Source organism: Blennius ocellaris (genome assembly GCF_963422515.1).
Source record: "Blennius ocellaris genome assembly, chromosome: 20".
In the NCBI taxonomy this organism is placed as follows: Eukaryota; Metazoa; Chordata; class Actinopteri; order Blenniiformes; family Blenniidae; genus Blennius; species Blennius ocellaris.
This window is the reverse complement of record NC_137669.1, coordinates 21,157,959-21,171,265: the sequence shown is the minus strand read 5'-3', so window position 1 is coordinate 21,171,265 and position 13,307 is coordinate 21,157,959. Positions and strand designations below refer to the sequence as shown.

Below are 13,307 nucleotides of genomic sequence, written 5' to 3'. Positions count from 1 at the left end.
ATTGAACAAATGTGTTGCACGTTGTCTATTTGAGTCTTTGTGAAATGCATCTCGTAACTGCCTTATTTTTATTTATTTTGAGAGGAGGAACAAACTACTTCAAGCAAATAATGAGGTACAAGACACTTTATCAAATAAATGCTACAGCAAACCAAGTCAGAAATACTCCCAAACTAGGAACTTCCTACTCAGAGAGGGGGATTTTTTTTTTCCTATTCATAGTGAGTTTTCCAACCGATAATATTTCAAGTTACCAGCAAGAAGCAGAACAATGAAAAATACTCTCCAGTAAAACTACTCTGTTAAATAAATACCCAGTAGTCCATCACAGGAAAACCAGAGACAGACCATAATATATTGACATTCACAAAGGGAAAACATGCACACCCCACACAGGAAGCTGTCTCTGTGACATGAGTGTAACATGAGGCATCAAACACAAACATTTAATAGAAAAAAAATCTTTTTAATTTATGTTTTAGCTCAAATACAAACTTGCACTTGTTTCTGTTAACTTTAGTTTATATTTTAATAATAAAAGGCAAAAAGAAGAGATTGGAATTCGTTACCGAAAGAGTTAAAAAGCTCAGTTTGAATGTGAAGTGTCACATCTTAAGGGTTAAAACAGGATGCAGTACCACGCGTGACCAGCAGGAAGCGGTACAGTGCAGTACTGACAATCATGCTGACAGTGCCCAGAGGAAGATCTACGCGTGCTGTACCGAGCGCCACCAGAGGGCGCGGTAGCGCGCAGGTTGCACAGAAGCCGGAGGAGGAAGAAGAAGAAGAAGACGGAGGTTACCGACGGGGTGAACTGGGAGCTGGTGTCCATCTTATTTATAAACTGATCAATTATTCTTCTGATCTGCGGGAGATTTCCAGGAACGTGAAAGCTGAAATCACAGTAAGTCGGTGCAGCTGATCACGGGAATGTCCGCGGCGGTTTGTGGAGCCGAGAGCCGAGCGGAGGGCTCGTCTTGGTCACGGGGCCTGTTTTCTGACGATGCGCCATATCGAGTTACCGCTGTTAGCTAAAAGCGGCTACATCACCCGGTGTTTACTAAACGTGCTCCGCAGCCTCAAGGCGGGACTTATTCTCAGTGATTTATCATCAATAATGTGTGTTTTTGACTTGGTCACACCTGAAAAAATGTTTCTCAGAAACGAGTATTTGTGTTTAAACATCCGGAAGATGACACAGGCTAAGTTAGCTTCGCTTCCTTTTAGCCATTGGCGGCGACTGTTATACTATACACAGCTAACTTATTCGTATGAATATTTAATCTTCAGAATGGCAATATTTAGAAGAAAATACAAATTTCTTAGAACGTCAGAGGAAGCAACGAAATGTGAATGATTGCAGTTCATTCCGTTGTGCGTTCAGGTGCGTCTGCATGAGAAAACAGCTCCCGGAGCCAGAAAGGGATAAAAACACACATCACGTCTGATAAAAGTGGTATCAAGTTCATGTAGAGAGACGGAGCTCCTGTAAAATGTTCTGAATAGATTGTAGTATTATCCCCTTGACTTGTAATTGTCATATGCAAATAAAAAGACAATCATAGGAACCGGTGTCACTTGGAAAGCCCCTTATTAATTAACATGTTATTACAGCCTTAGGTCGCTTATTGTTTAAAATCCAATGTGGTTCATGTCTGAATGTTGTCCCGACATTTCCCCAAAACATGAGAATGATCCACATCAAAATGTCCATAGTTTTGTTAGTATACTTGTTTTACATGTACTTGGTTGCTTCTCATTTTTTGCTTAATAAAGAAGCCAACCATATTCTTCCACAAGCATTCCCTCCAAATTCACGAGTTGGTGGTTGAATGGTGTGTTTCCCACTTGTTGGACCAAACTTCCTCTGTATTTCTTACTTCACTTTTCACATTGATTTGTTGTCCTGGTCCTTTCTCAGGTCTTCAGAGATGAGCAGTTCAGAAGAAGTGTCATGGATCTCCTGGTTCTGTGGACTGAGGGGAAACGAGTTTTTCTGTGAGGTGAGTCCCACTGAAAAAGACGTCTTCGTGGTCACAATAACATTTAAATATATTCAGGAAAAATACCTACGCCATAATCCTGCGTCCAGTAAATTCAAAAATTAATACGCTTCAAGCACCTGTGTTGAAAACACCCAGCATTTTTAATCATGTAGGCCTCGTTCATTTTTTTTAAACTCACAAATGACCCATATCCATCTGTTTTTTTCCCCACACCAGACCCAGGCCTTGTTCTTATGTCGTAACCGATTCGGATATCTTTCTACGTGTGACTGCTTCGTCATTGTCATGTGACTGACGTCACTGATAAGCGCCGGGGAAAGCAGCGCCACCAAAATATTAAAAGCGCTGCTCACCTTATTCTCCTTCTTCCTTCCCTCGTCATGTTTGTCGGCTTGTGTTTAACAACCGCTTGAAAATAAATCTGCGCGGACTGACCAGCATTGCCAGAATATGGCTTCTATCCAAACTCTCTCACCTTTTAACTTAGTTTATTTAGTGCGTTTTGTGTTTAAGCTGTGGTGCACATATAGTGATTTTACGATTTTAACATGATTTTCAGACGGGCTGAGATTTGGGCTGGTTTTTATCCAGGTGTGTCGGTTTTACATTGTTTGGGTGAGTCACATCTGGCTTCTCATGCTGACCGGCATGGCGTGACTTCCTGTCCTCGTCTGCACTCTGGATTCCGAAAACATTCGGTCCGATCACGTTCACTCGGCAGGTCGCGTCTTAAATGATCATGGAAAATTGAGCATAGAGTGTCAAGAGTTTGTTTTGATGTCAAATCCTTCTCATTGATTATTCCTGGTTTAAGCGTCACTGTGACGACCTTAATTTAGTCTTGTAAAGCCCCTCGACACCTGTTTCCTTTAATACATATTGGTGAGATAATGAGATCACCTGTTTGGCTTGATTTCATGTGAGAGAGAGGACGGAGCGACAAGGTGGGAGTGAAGCTGTGAATATTGTTTAGTTTTTGAGCAGAAGGTCAAGAATGTGATAAGTAAGTTATATATAGTGTAATATTGTCAACTCGCAACAAAAGTTCTCATGACACATCGCAATATGACGAATGAAATGTATTTATGAAAACACACTGAAATATTTCTCACAACTGCCTTAAAGAAGCTCAAGATTTTCAAACAGTTTTTTTTTTGTGTAATTTTCATTGCACTTTGAAGTGCAGGTATTTGCTGAAGTTGACCCGGAAGCCGTACCGACATTTCTGTGTTTTTAAAGCTTTCCTGGAAGACGATCGGTTCCTTTTTTCTGTTTGCGACTGCCTGCTTGTCTCCAAGTGAATTAACGGTCGTTGCTTCTCTGATTCCAGGTGGATGAAGACTACATCCAGGACAAGTTCAACCTGACGGGGCTCAACGAGCAGGTTCCCCACTACCGCCAGGCCCTGGACATGATCCTGGACCTGGAGCCAGGTCTGTATTCACGTGTCCACCTGCCAGGTTGGATTCAAGCTCTGCTGAATAACAACTTTGTAACCCTGAATGCTCTGCTGCCAACATGTCAGATTAAATCATCTCTTTAATAAATGAAAACTGTGCCTGCTGTTGTTTTGTAGTTTGTTTTTTTTCTACTAAAGATTTCAAAACGTCACGCAGCAGTGCAGTTTTTGTCTTGTCGTCATGTTAGAGTTCCACAGACGTGAAAAGCAAAAAGAATTCCTCACATGATTACAAAGTTCCTCAGGAAAGTTTCCTTCCGTTTGACTTTCTTTGATGTCACGTCTTCAGAAATTCTCTTTTTCTTCTTCTTCTTTTGAAAACAAACCACAAGCCTCTGTGGAAGCCGCACTACTGCCTGAGCCTCTGATCTCCTTTAGTCGTAGAATTTCTTTTAACCGTCAGGGGGGAAAAAAGCAGAAAGTTGTAGAAACGTCCTTATTTGTCATGTCGTCGTTTAGATGAGGAGCTGGAGGATAATCCCAACCAGAGTGACCTGATCGAGCAGGCAGCCGAGATGCTGTACGGCCTCATCCACGCACGCTACATCCTCACTAACCGAGGCATCGCACAGATGGTCAGTTTCATGGTTTTAACGGGAAGCGCCGTCTCCTGTGTGAATCTGCTTTCATAGTTCAGTGAGAGTTCACCTTCTTCGGCCTGCGTTACTCCGGACGGCTCGGATGTTTCCTAGTAAACTAGTCAGTCTGTTCCTCTCACAGGTTTATGTTTGTATTATTCTCAATCTTCCTTTCACGTCTTTTCAGTTGGAGAAGTATCAGCAGGGGGATTTCGGCTATTGTCCACGAGTCTATTGTGAGAATCAGCCCATGCTTCCTATCGGTGAGTTGGACAGTGTGGTCAAAATGTACGTTAACAAAAAACAGTGGGTCTGTGCTTGTGGTGTTTTCGCTTCACCGTCGGACTGATAAACGGCACAAGATGTCTGGAGGCTGTCGCTGTGAGTCACTGCTGTGACACTGCCTATGTAAAGCCTCTATCCCGGGTTTCAGTGCAGACCAATGTTCATTTCACACTTTATTATTGTTGTTGTTGTTGTTGCGTGACTTTGCAACTATGTAAAATATTATTTTCAAAGAGAAACACTGGGGCTTTATATTGAGAACAGAAGGCTGTGATAAACATCAGCCCTCTCCACTGCAGACATCCTGGTTCTGTTGAAATCATTTACATGGGCGTGATAACATCAGTACACGTGTAAAGATTACCATGCCGACAGCGCTTGTACTGTCTCCTACTGTAACACTGTGGACGTCACATCTTCCTCCTCCTCCTCCTCCTCAGGCCTGTCAGACATCCCCGGAGAGGCCATGGTGAAGCTGTACTGCCCTAAATGTATGGACGTGTACACACCCAAGTCCTCCAGGCACCACCACACAGATGGAGCCTACTTTGGCACTGGTTTCCCTCACATGCTCTTCATGGTTCACCCGGAGTACCGGCCCAAGAGGCCCGCCAATCAGTTTGTCCCCAGGTCAGTGTGGAGTCGCTGCCTGCAGCTGAATCCCTTCCCCTCCTCGGCCCACTCTCACTTTCCTGGTGTCGCCGTCTCAATTACATTATTGGATCTGCTTTTTAAAACCCTATTGTGACCAGCAAGCACATTTTTGTTTAGTTTTAATGCTGTTTTCGACACTGCGGAGAAGCTTTATGTTACAAATGTGAGTCTGCTCTGGTTCAGTGCTGAAATCCTCGACTCCATATGGACACTAAGATCTGTTTGTCTGCTTTGTGGGCGTTTTTACATGTTCCAGAGGAATTGTTCTCACGGGGTCTGTGATGAATGAACGTCGAGCTCCTCTCCGGACAGTTATTGATGCCTGAGCAGAACAGTTTACTAATTCTCACACAGACACACACACACACAGCAGGCGGCAGCTGTAATGCAAGGTTCCTGAAACTTTTCCAGGTTTCCTGCTTAGATCTATTAGATATGACCTGAAATATTCGCCCAACATAATTAATAGTCACAAACAAGGAAACGACTTGTGAGAGTTCCGATCATCATAAGTGTAAATCATAAACTAACCAGGCCGTTTCTGTTCTCCCACCTTTTCTCTGTTTGCGTCTGTCTTTTCTCCGTCTCAACACTTTGATCTCAGCCGCTCGGTTCTATTCAACCTTCGGATGTCGGTGCCAATGCAACTCCGGTTGTGGCGCTACACTGACTTGCAGAATATTAATGCACCTTGCTCGGGGTCGCACCATGTGTTGAGACAGCCACAGTGAAAAGTGTGTAAAAAAAAAGTGTTTGGAACCTGAAGGTTTCCGTGTAAGTGACAGAGAGTATGTTTATTTTCTATTCTAACGTCACACGACTCCCTGACTCATTTTATCTAGTTGCTGGTTTATGTCAGACGAGGGTGGAGTGACGGAAAGTAGCGAGAGTTTAAGATCACACGTCCCTGCTCTCCCTAAAAGCAAATACACAACTAGCCATCGGGCAAACAGCCTCATCAAAGCCAGTGTGTGTTTGTCCGGCGTGTCAATGGAATAATTAATTCTTCAAATAATCTCTGACGTTTGTGTGCATTTGTTTTCTTCTTCTTCCTTCTTTCCTTCTTTCCCAGGCTCTACGGGTTCAAAATCCACCCGATGGCCTACCAGCTGCAGCTGCAAGCCGCCTCAAGCTTCAAGAGCCCCGTCAAGGCCATCCGCTAGGGTGAGGAAGAGGACGAGGAAGAGGACGAGGGCGACTCCTACGATGAGAGAGAAGTGGAGGAAAGAAATATGATCAGAAGGAGAGGGGTCGTCTGCATTTTACAGAGCCTCTGCAGACGCCCCCTCTCCCACCCTGAAGACTGTATTATTTTTGGTTTAGATTAGGGCAAAAAAGAAAAGGTGTTTGCGTGTGAGCGAGACGTATAAACGCACAGCCATGATCTTAACACACACACACACACACACACACACACACACACACACAGTTGGGTTTCCATGCACGTGTCAGGCCAGACCAACCTGTGCCAAACAGGAGGAGCTGCAGCAGGTGGTCACACCACGATGAGGCCAGAGGTTTGCAGCAGGAGTTTTATATCCAGTAAAGAAACCTGGCCGGAGCCCGTCGTCACCCCCCGGCTCTGTTTGGCACAGTTTGGTAAAGAGTGGTGGTAAAGCCCCCCCCCCGCCCCCCTTCTTCTTCATGCACACCCTGGCTGCCACCACAGTTTGGACGCCGGCTGTTTTTCTCTGTTTTTGTGAAAATTGAGTTTGTCTGAAGTTGGTGCACAAAGCCAGTCTGTTAAATTTGCCTTAAGGTGCAGAGAAGCAGATTGTTTTACTTTGCAGAAAACTTTTTTTTTTTTTTTTTTTTTAGGAAAGGGAGTAGAAATAGGTTTGTTTCTGACGACCCTTTTGGATCGTCAGACAATTTAAAAAGAGGCCCGTGTGTTTCTCCAGCTGTCTGTGCCGGCGTCAAACTACTGTGTGCTGACATCACCTCTGCTGTTGTTGTTTGTTTTTCTAACCCCCCCCCTCCTCCCCCCCAGCAGCTTGGTCCTGTCACACATCCTCCTTCATAGCTTCACCTCTGCTACAGAAGCAAGTCTGACGTTTGGGGAAATTGTTTGATTCCTTTATTATTCCTTCAGATTAACGTCTCTGACGCTCCTCCTCGTCACCTTTTAACTTATACTGGAATCTGTCCAATCAACCCTAAAGTCACTTTTATTTCTTTGTTTTATCTTAGAAATGTAGGTCCCGATATTGTGCAAAAATTGAAAGCAGTTATGAGCCGGTTAGTATCTTCCCCCCCCCCCGCTGGGTTGACTAATTGGATTGATGGAAGAAAGATATTTATATTTGTTTTAAAATCAAATTCGACAAAAAGTGTTCAAGTTTGAGCTTTTTCCCCTTAATTATTTTATTTTAATCTGTAAAGGAACGATGCTGCTCTTTCGCCTGTTCTGGTGTTATGAAGAGTTCTGCATGGCTGCACAAAACACTGATTTAACGTGTCTGTTGGATAAAATGGGAAGTGCAGTAAGTATTGGAAGTTTTTTTTTGGGGGGATTCCCGGCTCTCACATCGGCCAAGTAACACACCCTCTTATTTAAGTAACTGCACACATTGTTTATCAGATTAAGTTTACTTGTTGTGTGAATAAACCAGGGGTTGTGAATCTTTTGCGACCCGTCGCCTGCTCAATGAAGCTCCACCCGGATTTATACCGACGACAGACACACTTGATACAGGCCGGTTTTAGTTGAAGGTTGTTTCTATAGGTGAGCATCTCCTCGTTGAACGAGGCGGAGCGACGCTGTTCTCTGCAGTCCTGCGGAACTCGCCGTAACACCGGGCCATTAGTGGTTGCTAGGCAACCCCATTAATGGAGAGCAGTTTCTGGTCTGAATGAGGCTCAGGCTTGTTTTCGGTTGTTTTTATTTGAATGCATGTAAGGCCTGAAAGCAAAACAAAAGACTATTAGCCCGTTTTCAGCTTTATAGCGGTTAATTAAAGGCGAATGAATAAATAAATAGATTTCTGGCCGACTGCAGTGATGCAGCTCAATCTGTGACAATCTCGTCGAACTCTGTGGACGTCTGGGATGAACACCTTCTTATTCTAAAGCATGTGTGTTGAGTGGCGGTTCCGGTGCGTCAGCCTCGTCCTCCACTGTGGATCTTTGTGTTCAGGAGACACGAGGTGTTGGTCTGGGGTGACGACAGGCTCCGGGTTCGTTTTGACTTGGACGTACGTCGGATCTCATTTTAGGACCAATCGATGCAGAAAATTATGAAATTCTTCATCGTTCTTACCACTGCATCACTTTAGAATAAAAAAATAAATAAATTCTGTTTATTTATATATTACTTCAGTTTTCTGTGGGTGTGCAGATACGCCACATTTCATTTTCAGAAAAAATGGCGAATGGACTTCACTTATATTGCGATTCAGTTAAAATCTGAGATTCAAACCGAAGTTGAGAGAATGAAGCCCACAGTTCAGCCTTTCTAGAGGCAGTGCATGAAGACCCCCTGCAGTGAGAGGCGATGGAACAACACGTGTTCCTGTTCTGCACTCGTTGTTCGTTTGTTATTTAAAAATTCTTCCCGTCTAAAATAAATACAAAACCCCTAACGGATCAAAGTGGGAAGGTTTTGAGCCGAGTCTGTACCGTCTGTCGCTCTAAATGTAACATTAGATATGATTTATTATGATTTCTTAACGTCGGCCTCCTCCTGTTCGACTCTAGACAATCTGAATCCTTCGGCTCAGTCCACCGCTGCTCTGATCCTCCTGGCGTCGTGCCAGTTATTCAGCTCAGCCCTGCAGACAGACCACCAGCCACTTTTCTCTCAGTGTGACAGACCACCAGCTGCCCCCCCCCACCTCCTCCTCCACCCCCCCCCCCCCCCCAGTGCGGCTGCTCTGCAGCTCAGTTGTTCAGATTTCATGAAACGACAAACTTGTATTTATGTGTGCAGATTTTAACTTTGTTTCCGTCGTCGTCTCTCTGCCCATGTGGGAGGGTGAGCAGGATTCAGAATTCTCAATAAACTTCTATTTTCTTTTCATATTCTTCTGTCCCTTTATTCTTATTTCACGCCCGAGGCGCCACACGGCTGGCCGTTACGTTCCCAGGACAGTTTTCGATCAGGATATAAACAAGGGGAGGGAAAATTTTTTAAAAAACACAACTAACCTGCATTCCCGGCATGTGAGTGTTTTTTTTTTTTTTTCTGAGGCGGCGGGAGGATTTCTGTGGTGCCGGGAGGGCGTGGCGGTTGTGTAGCTGCTGGGGTGTGGTTACTCTGGTATTTCACATGACTCTGAGTAACTGGGGACAAACACACACTTATCATAAGATCTCAGTCACGCTTATGCAATTCTTAAAATTACATTTTTGGACGTCTGTGCTTTTTCAGATGCAGTAGAAGTGAGGCAGGCTGCTGCTCTACGTGTGTTTTCTATACACAAACACCTGGAGAGACGCCGCGGCTCCACTTCTTTACAAATGACTCATGTGAGCTGGGGTTTTTTTTGTTGTTTTTTTCCCCCTGTGCAGCGGCAGGCCGGGCCGACGTCTTCATGTGGCTGCCGCCTGTCAGTTTTTCCACAGGGAGAAGAGGACGAGGTTTCCTCATGACTCAGGATGACCTCAAACCACAACTCGGGGCCTGCCCTGCTGCTTCCACCGACGTCCTCTCCTCTGTAACTTTTTAGTTTTCTTAAACGAAGCCCCGGTCCTGCATTGGAGTCGTCGTCCCCCCCCCCCCCCCCCCCCCCCCCCAGTGAGAAAAACAACAAACAAACACGTTTCAGGTTTGATAAAGAAGCTTCCAGACTTGTGTGAGATGTGCCCATCCTTCACTTCTCCACACCCAAAGGGTTGCAGCAGTTTTCCTGACGTCGCCGTGCAACAGACACAAGTGTGATATGAGTGTGTGCTCAGATTCACAAGAAGGTTTGTGTTCCACTGGGTCAAGCTGCTCGCTTTCAGGCCGATATCCTTCTGTCTTTTAACAAAAACCTCAGGTAACATTAGAAGCCTGAACCGTTCTCTAACCTCTGATAGAGACAAATAACACTGATAATGTCCTGATTACGCCTGCTGGTCGAGGTGCATTCCAACATTTTGTCCTCAGAGTTGATGGATCGGTGAGTTTTCATTGGTTTTCCGTGCAATTTGCTCCATGTGAGGAGAAAAGGTGGTCCTAATGTTCTGGCTGATTGGTTTAAGAGCACACGGCCTCGTGTTTGTCTATCTTTCCAGTTATTTTTATTTATTAAGTTTCCCTCGCGTTCCTTCCCTGCAGACACACTGAATCATCCTCCGTCTCATCGTTCATGTCAGACGAACAAAAATGTTCCGTTTGGCAGATTTTCCTGTGTTTTGTTTTGTTTTGTTTTGGGTTTTTTTCTCTCCATGTGAAGTTCGTCCACAGAGCGAAGGACGACGAAGCAGAGTCACTGGGGAAGTGAAAGAACTCGCTTTCTTTACCGAAACACTCTGGTGAAGTATTTTTAACGTGTGAACATTCATGTCTGCTATTATACGCACACACACTCACACACACACACACACACAAACACACACACACCAGCAAAAACTCACTTTTACAAACAAATAAAAGTTAGAAATTAAATAATTACTATTTTTTTCCATTGCAAACAGGAAGTGCTGGTATTTAACATGTAACACCATCAACTGAAGTATTAATACTTGGTGAGAAAGCAGAACCTTTGTCCTCCTCAGACCCTGAACGCTTCTCCTCAGCTTTCTTATAAACCGACTCCCAGATGTTGTGAGTCCTGAACCATGTGAGCGGCTGGTTTAATTGATTATTTTGACATTTTCTGACTCGTTTTCGGACACAAGCGTTTGTTGGAATCTCCCCAAAACGGGGCTGTGATATCTATGATGACGAGTCTTGTGTTCCTGACTTCACACGTGATCTTTACGTTCATTGAGCTGGAAACTCGGGAGACTTTTCCCGCTTCGGAGTTCGGACAACAAGTAATGACATCTTCTATCCAACATGGCCGCCATGCGAGGGCGGCCATGTTGGATTGAAGATGTCGTCACACGAACTCTGCCGTGCCGTTTGAATTTATTCCATCAACATTGACTGTCGGACAAATAATCTAAAAAAGTCCTGCTGCTGAGGAGGAGGAGGAGGACGAGGAGGATGAGGGTGAGGAGGAGGAGGAGGAGGAGAATGAGGAAGACACACGACACACTTCAATTCTCATGAGTAATTCAAAATAAGCAGAAGCCACAAGCTGCAGACAGATTTTTTTTTAGTTGTATTTAAATGAGACAGTCAAAGCAGAGTTTGCTGAGCGACGTCTATTTTCAGTGTCTTGGTGTTCACATCCCTTCTTCACACGGTGAACGTGTGAATGTGACGAACCGTGGAGAAGCGTCTGGAGGCTGCCGAGGCCGTGAAACGCTCAGGTCATTTACATGTTTTTATTTTTTATTTGAAAAAACACCCCAGAGTGATAGTGAGCTGGACAATATCACATTTTCTGGGACTGTCCAAAAAATTATTCCTTTCAGTAAAAGCCTTGAGAAAGTTACTGGTGTGGCGACACCACATGACTTTCTGACTTTATATTTATGGAAGAAACGGTTCAGAAGATAGGAAATGTGAATAAATATCTGTATGAAGATATGGAACGATGTTTATTTTCTGTTTGTTTATTTACTTTGTCTTTGTACAACTATATACACATGTGTTGTTTTGAAGTTTATGTTGTATGCATGTTTAAAAACCTGGGAATGTAAGCTGTAATATCATGGTATATTTGTATTATCTGTTCCCATTAAAAAAATTTAACTTGAAAAAAGAAAAAAGAAGCAACCTCACAGGACGAGTGAAGAAACTCGAACCTTCACCTTGGTGGAGCGTCGAAGGCCTTCAGGAAGTGAAAACATGTGACAACAGGAGGTCGAGGAACTTCAGGAGGCTGAAGATCATGAAATGAGAAAGTCTAAGAACCCTCAGCATGGAACACGGAACACGGAACACAAAGCCTCCTTTTTTCTTTTTAGGTCCAACTTCCCTCCTCATTAGTGTCACATGTTCAGGTCTGTAATTCAAAGGAGGAAGTCGGAGTTTATTTTGACCCTTCTTGATTAAATGTCACATTTACTATGAATCTATATCCTTCTATCCAGGAAGAGACAGTTAATGGTGGCCATCTTCATTAAGTCAAATAAACTGAGTTATAATCAAATATCAGAACAATGATTGCTTCAACTCGGCGTCTCTCAGTTACTTTAAAACATCAAATATTGATATGAAGTTGATTCCCGCTTTAAGAAATTGCTGCACCCTTTGAGGTCGACACTCCAGGTTTGTTCACATTTTTACCTTCGACCACCAAAGTTGGCCAAGAAGTTACGTCAACTGAAGGAATTTTTTTTTTTTTTAATCTAAATCACTTTATTTTAGTCCTTGCCACCTTTTCACTTCTCCTCAGTGACTAAACTGTAAAAAAAAAGAAGCCAATATTTGTTTGCACCGCCTCATTTCTTTCCTTTCATATCTTTGTTGATTGAAGTTGTGTCACAGTTCTTCAGTCTTTCATCAAGGGACACTTTTGTGCATTAAATCCACCTTTTGTGGCGTTTCTTTGCAATTCTTTGGCACGACTGACTCTATGGACGTATATCTCTGCCCTCAGGGTCAGAATTTCTAACTCTGATCAAAAATGTTAAAAGATCACATTTTCGTGATGGCTTTTTTTTGCAGCTGAATCTTTTTCAATTGTTAAAAAAAAAATCAGTTGGAATCTGGAATTCAGACTCAGGTATACTCCCATACTGACTCACTCAAGCCTGGTCACAACCTCCACATTGACCACGGAGCTGCTCCTCCTGCAGCGGCGTGGTTGGACCTTTACACGAGGCCACCGGCTCTCCTTTGTGTCGTCTCCCACGGCCCGGATGCTTCCTTCTTGGCCCCGTCGTCCCCGGGCCCCATGGGACAAGAAGGGCTGCTTTGGCAGACTTCTGCCCCCACGCCCTCTCACATGAGTTGAGAAACGCCGGCGATCTGTGGGCAAAACAATGCAGGCATTTCAACGGGGCAACAAACAAACTGCCTCCCTCTCGGCAAGGCATTTCAAAACCATGACTGGAGACGCAGTTTCATAACTCTGCCCTGCTACCTCTGTGTGTGTGTGCGTGTGCGTGTGTGTGCACACTCACACTTGCAGGCAAACAGAAAAATGTCTGGGCTCACACTGGCTGCAGGTCTGGACTCGTCCTGTTGCTTCCAACTAAAGGTGTTTCATCACTTGTGACTCCGGACGGCAGGAAGAACTCACAGAAACCTCCCTTCCTCACTTTCCTCTCCACGACACCCAGGGG

At 44.2% G+C, this 13,307-nt stretch overlaps 1 protein-coding gene across 1 annotated transcript; it reads left to right on the top strand.

Moving 5' to 3' along the window:
• Positions 1–765: 765 nt before the first annotated feature.
• On the top strand, positions 766–8,998 carry csnk2b (casein kinase 2, beta polypeptide). The gene is made up of 7 exons (XM_080515655.1): positions 766–904; positions 1,922–2,003; positions 3,337–3,439; positions 3,925–4,040; positions 4,231–4,306; positions 4,769–4,958; positions 6,055–8,998. The coding sequence occupies exons 2-7, from the start codon at positions 1,932–1,934 to the stop codon at positions 6,143–6,145; spliced, it is 648 nt and encodes a 215-aa protein (XP_080371781.1). The 5' UTR covers positions 766–904; positions 1,922–1,931; the 3' UTR covers positions 6,146–8,998.
• The last annotated feature ends 4,309 nt before the right edge of the window (positions 8,999–13,307 follow it).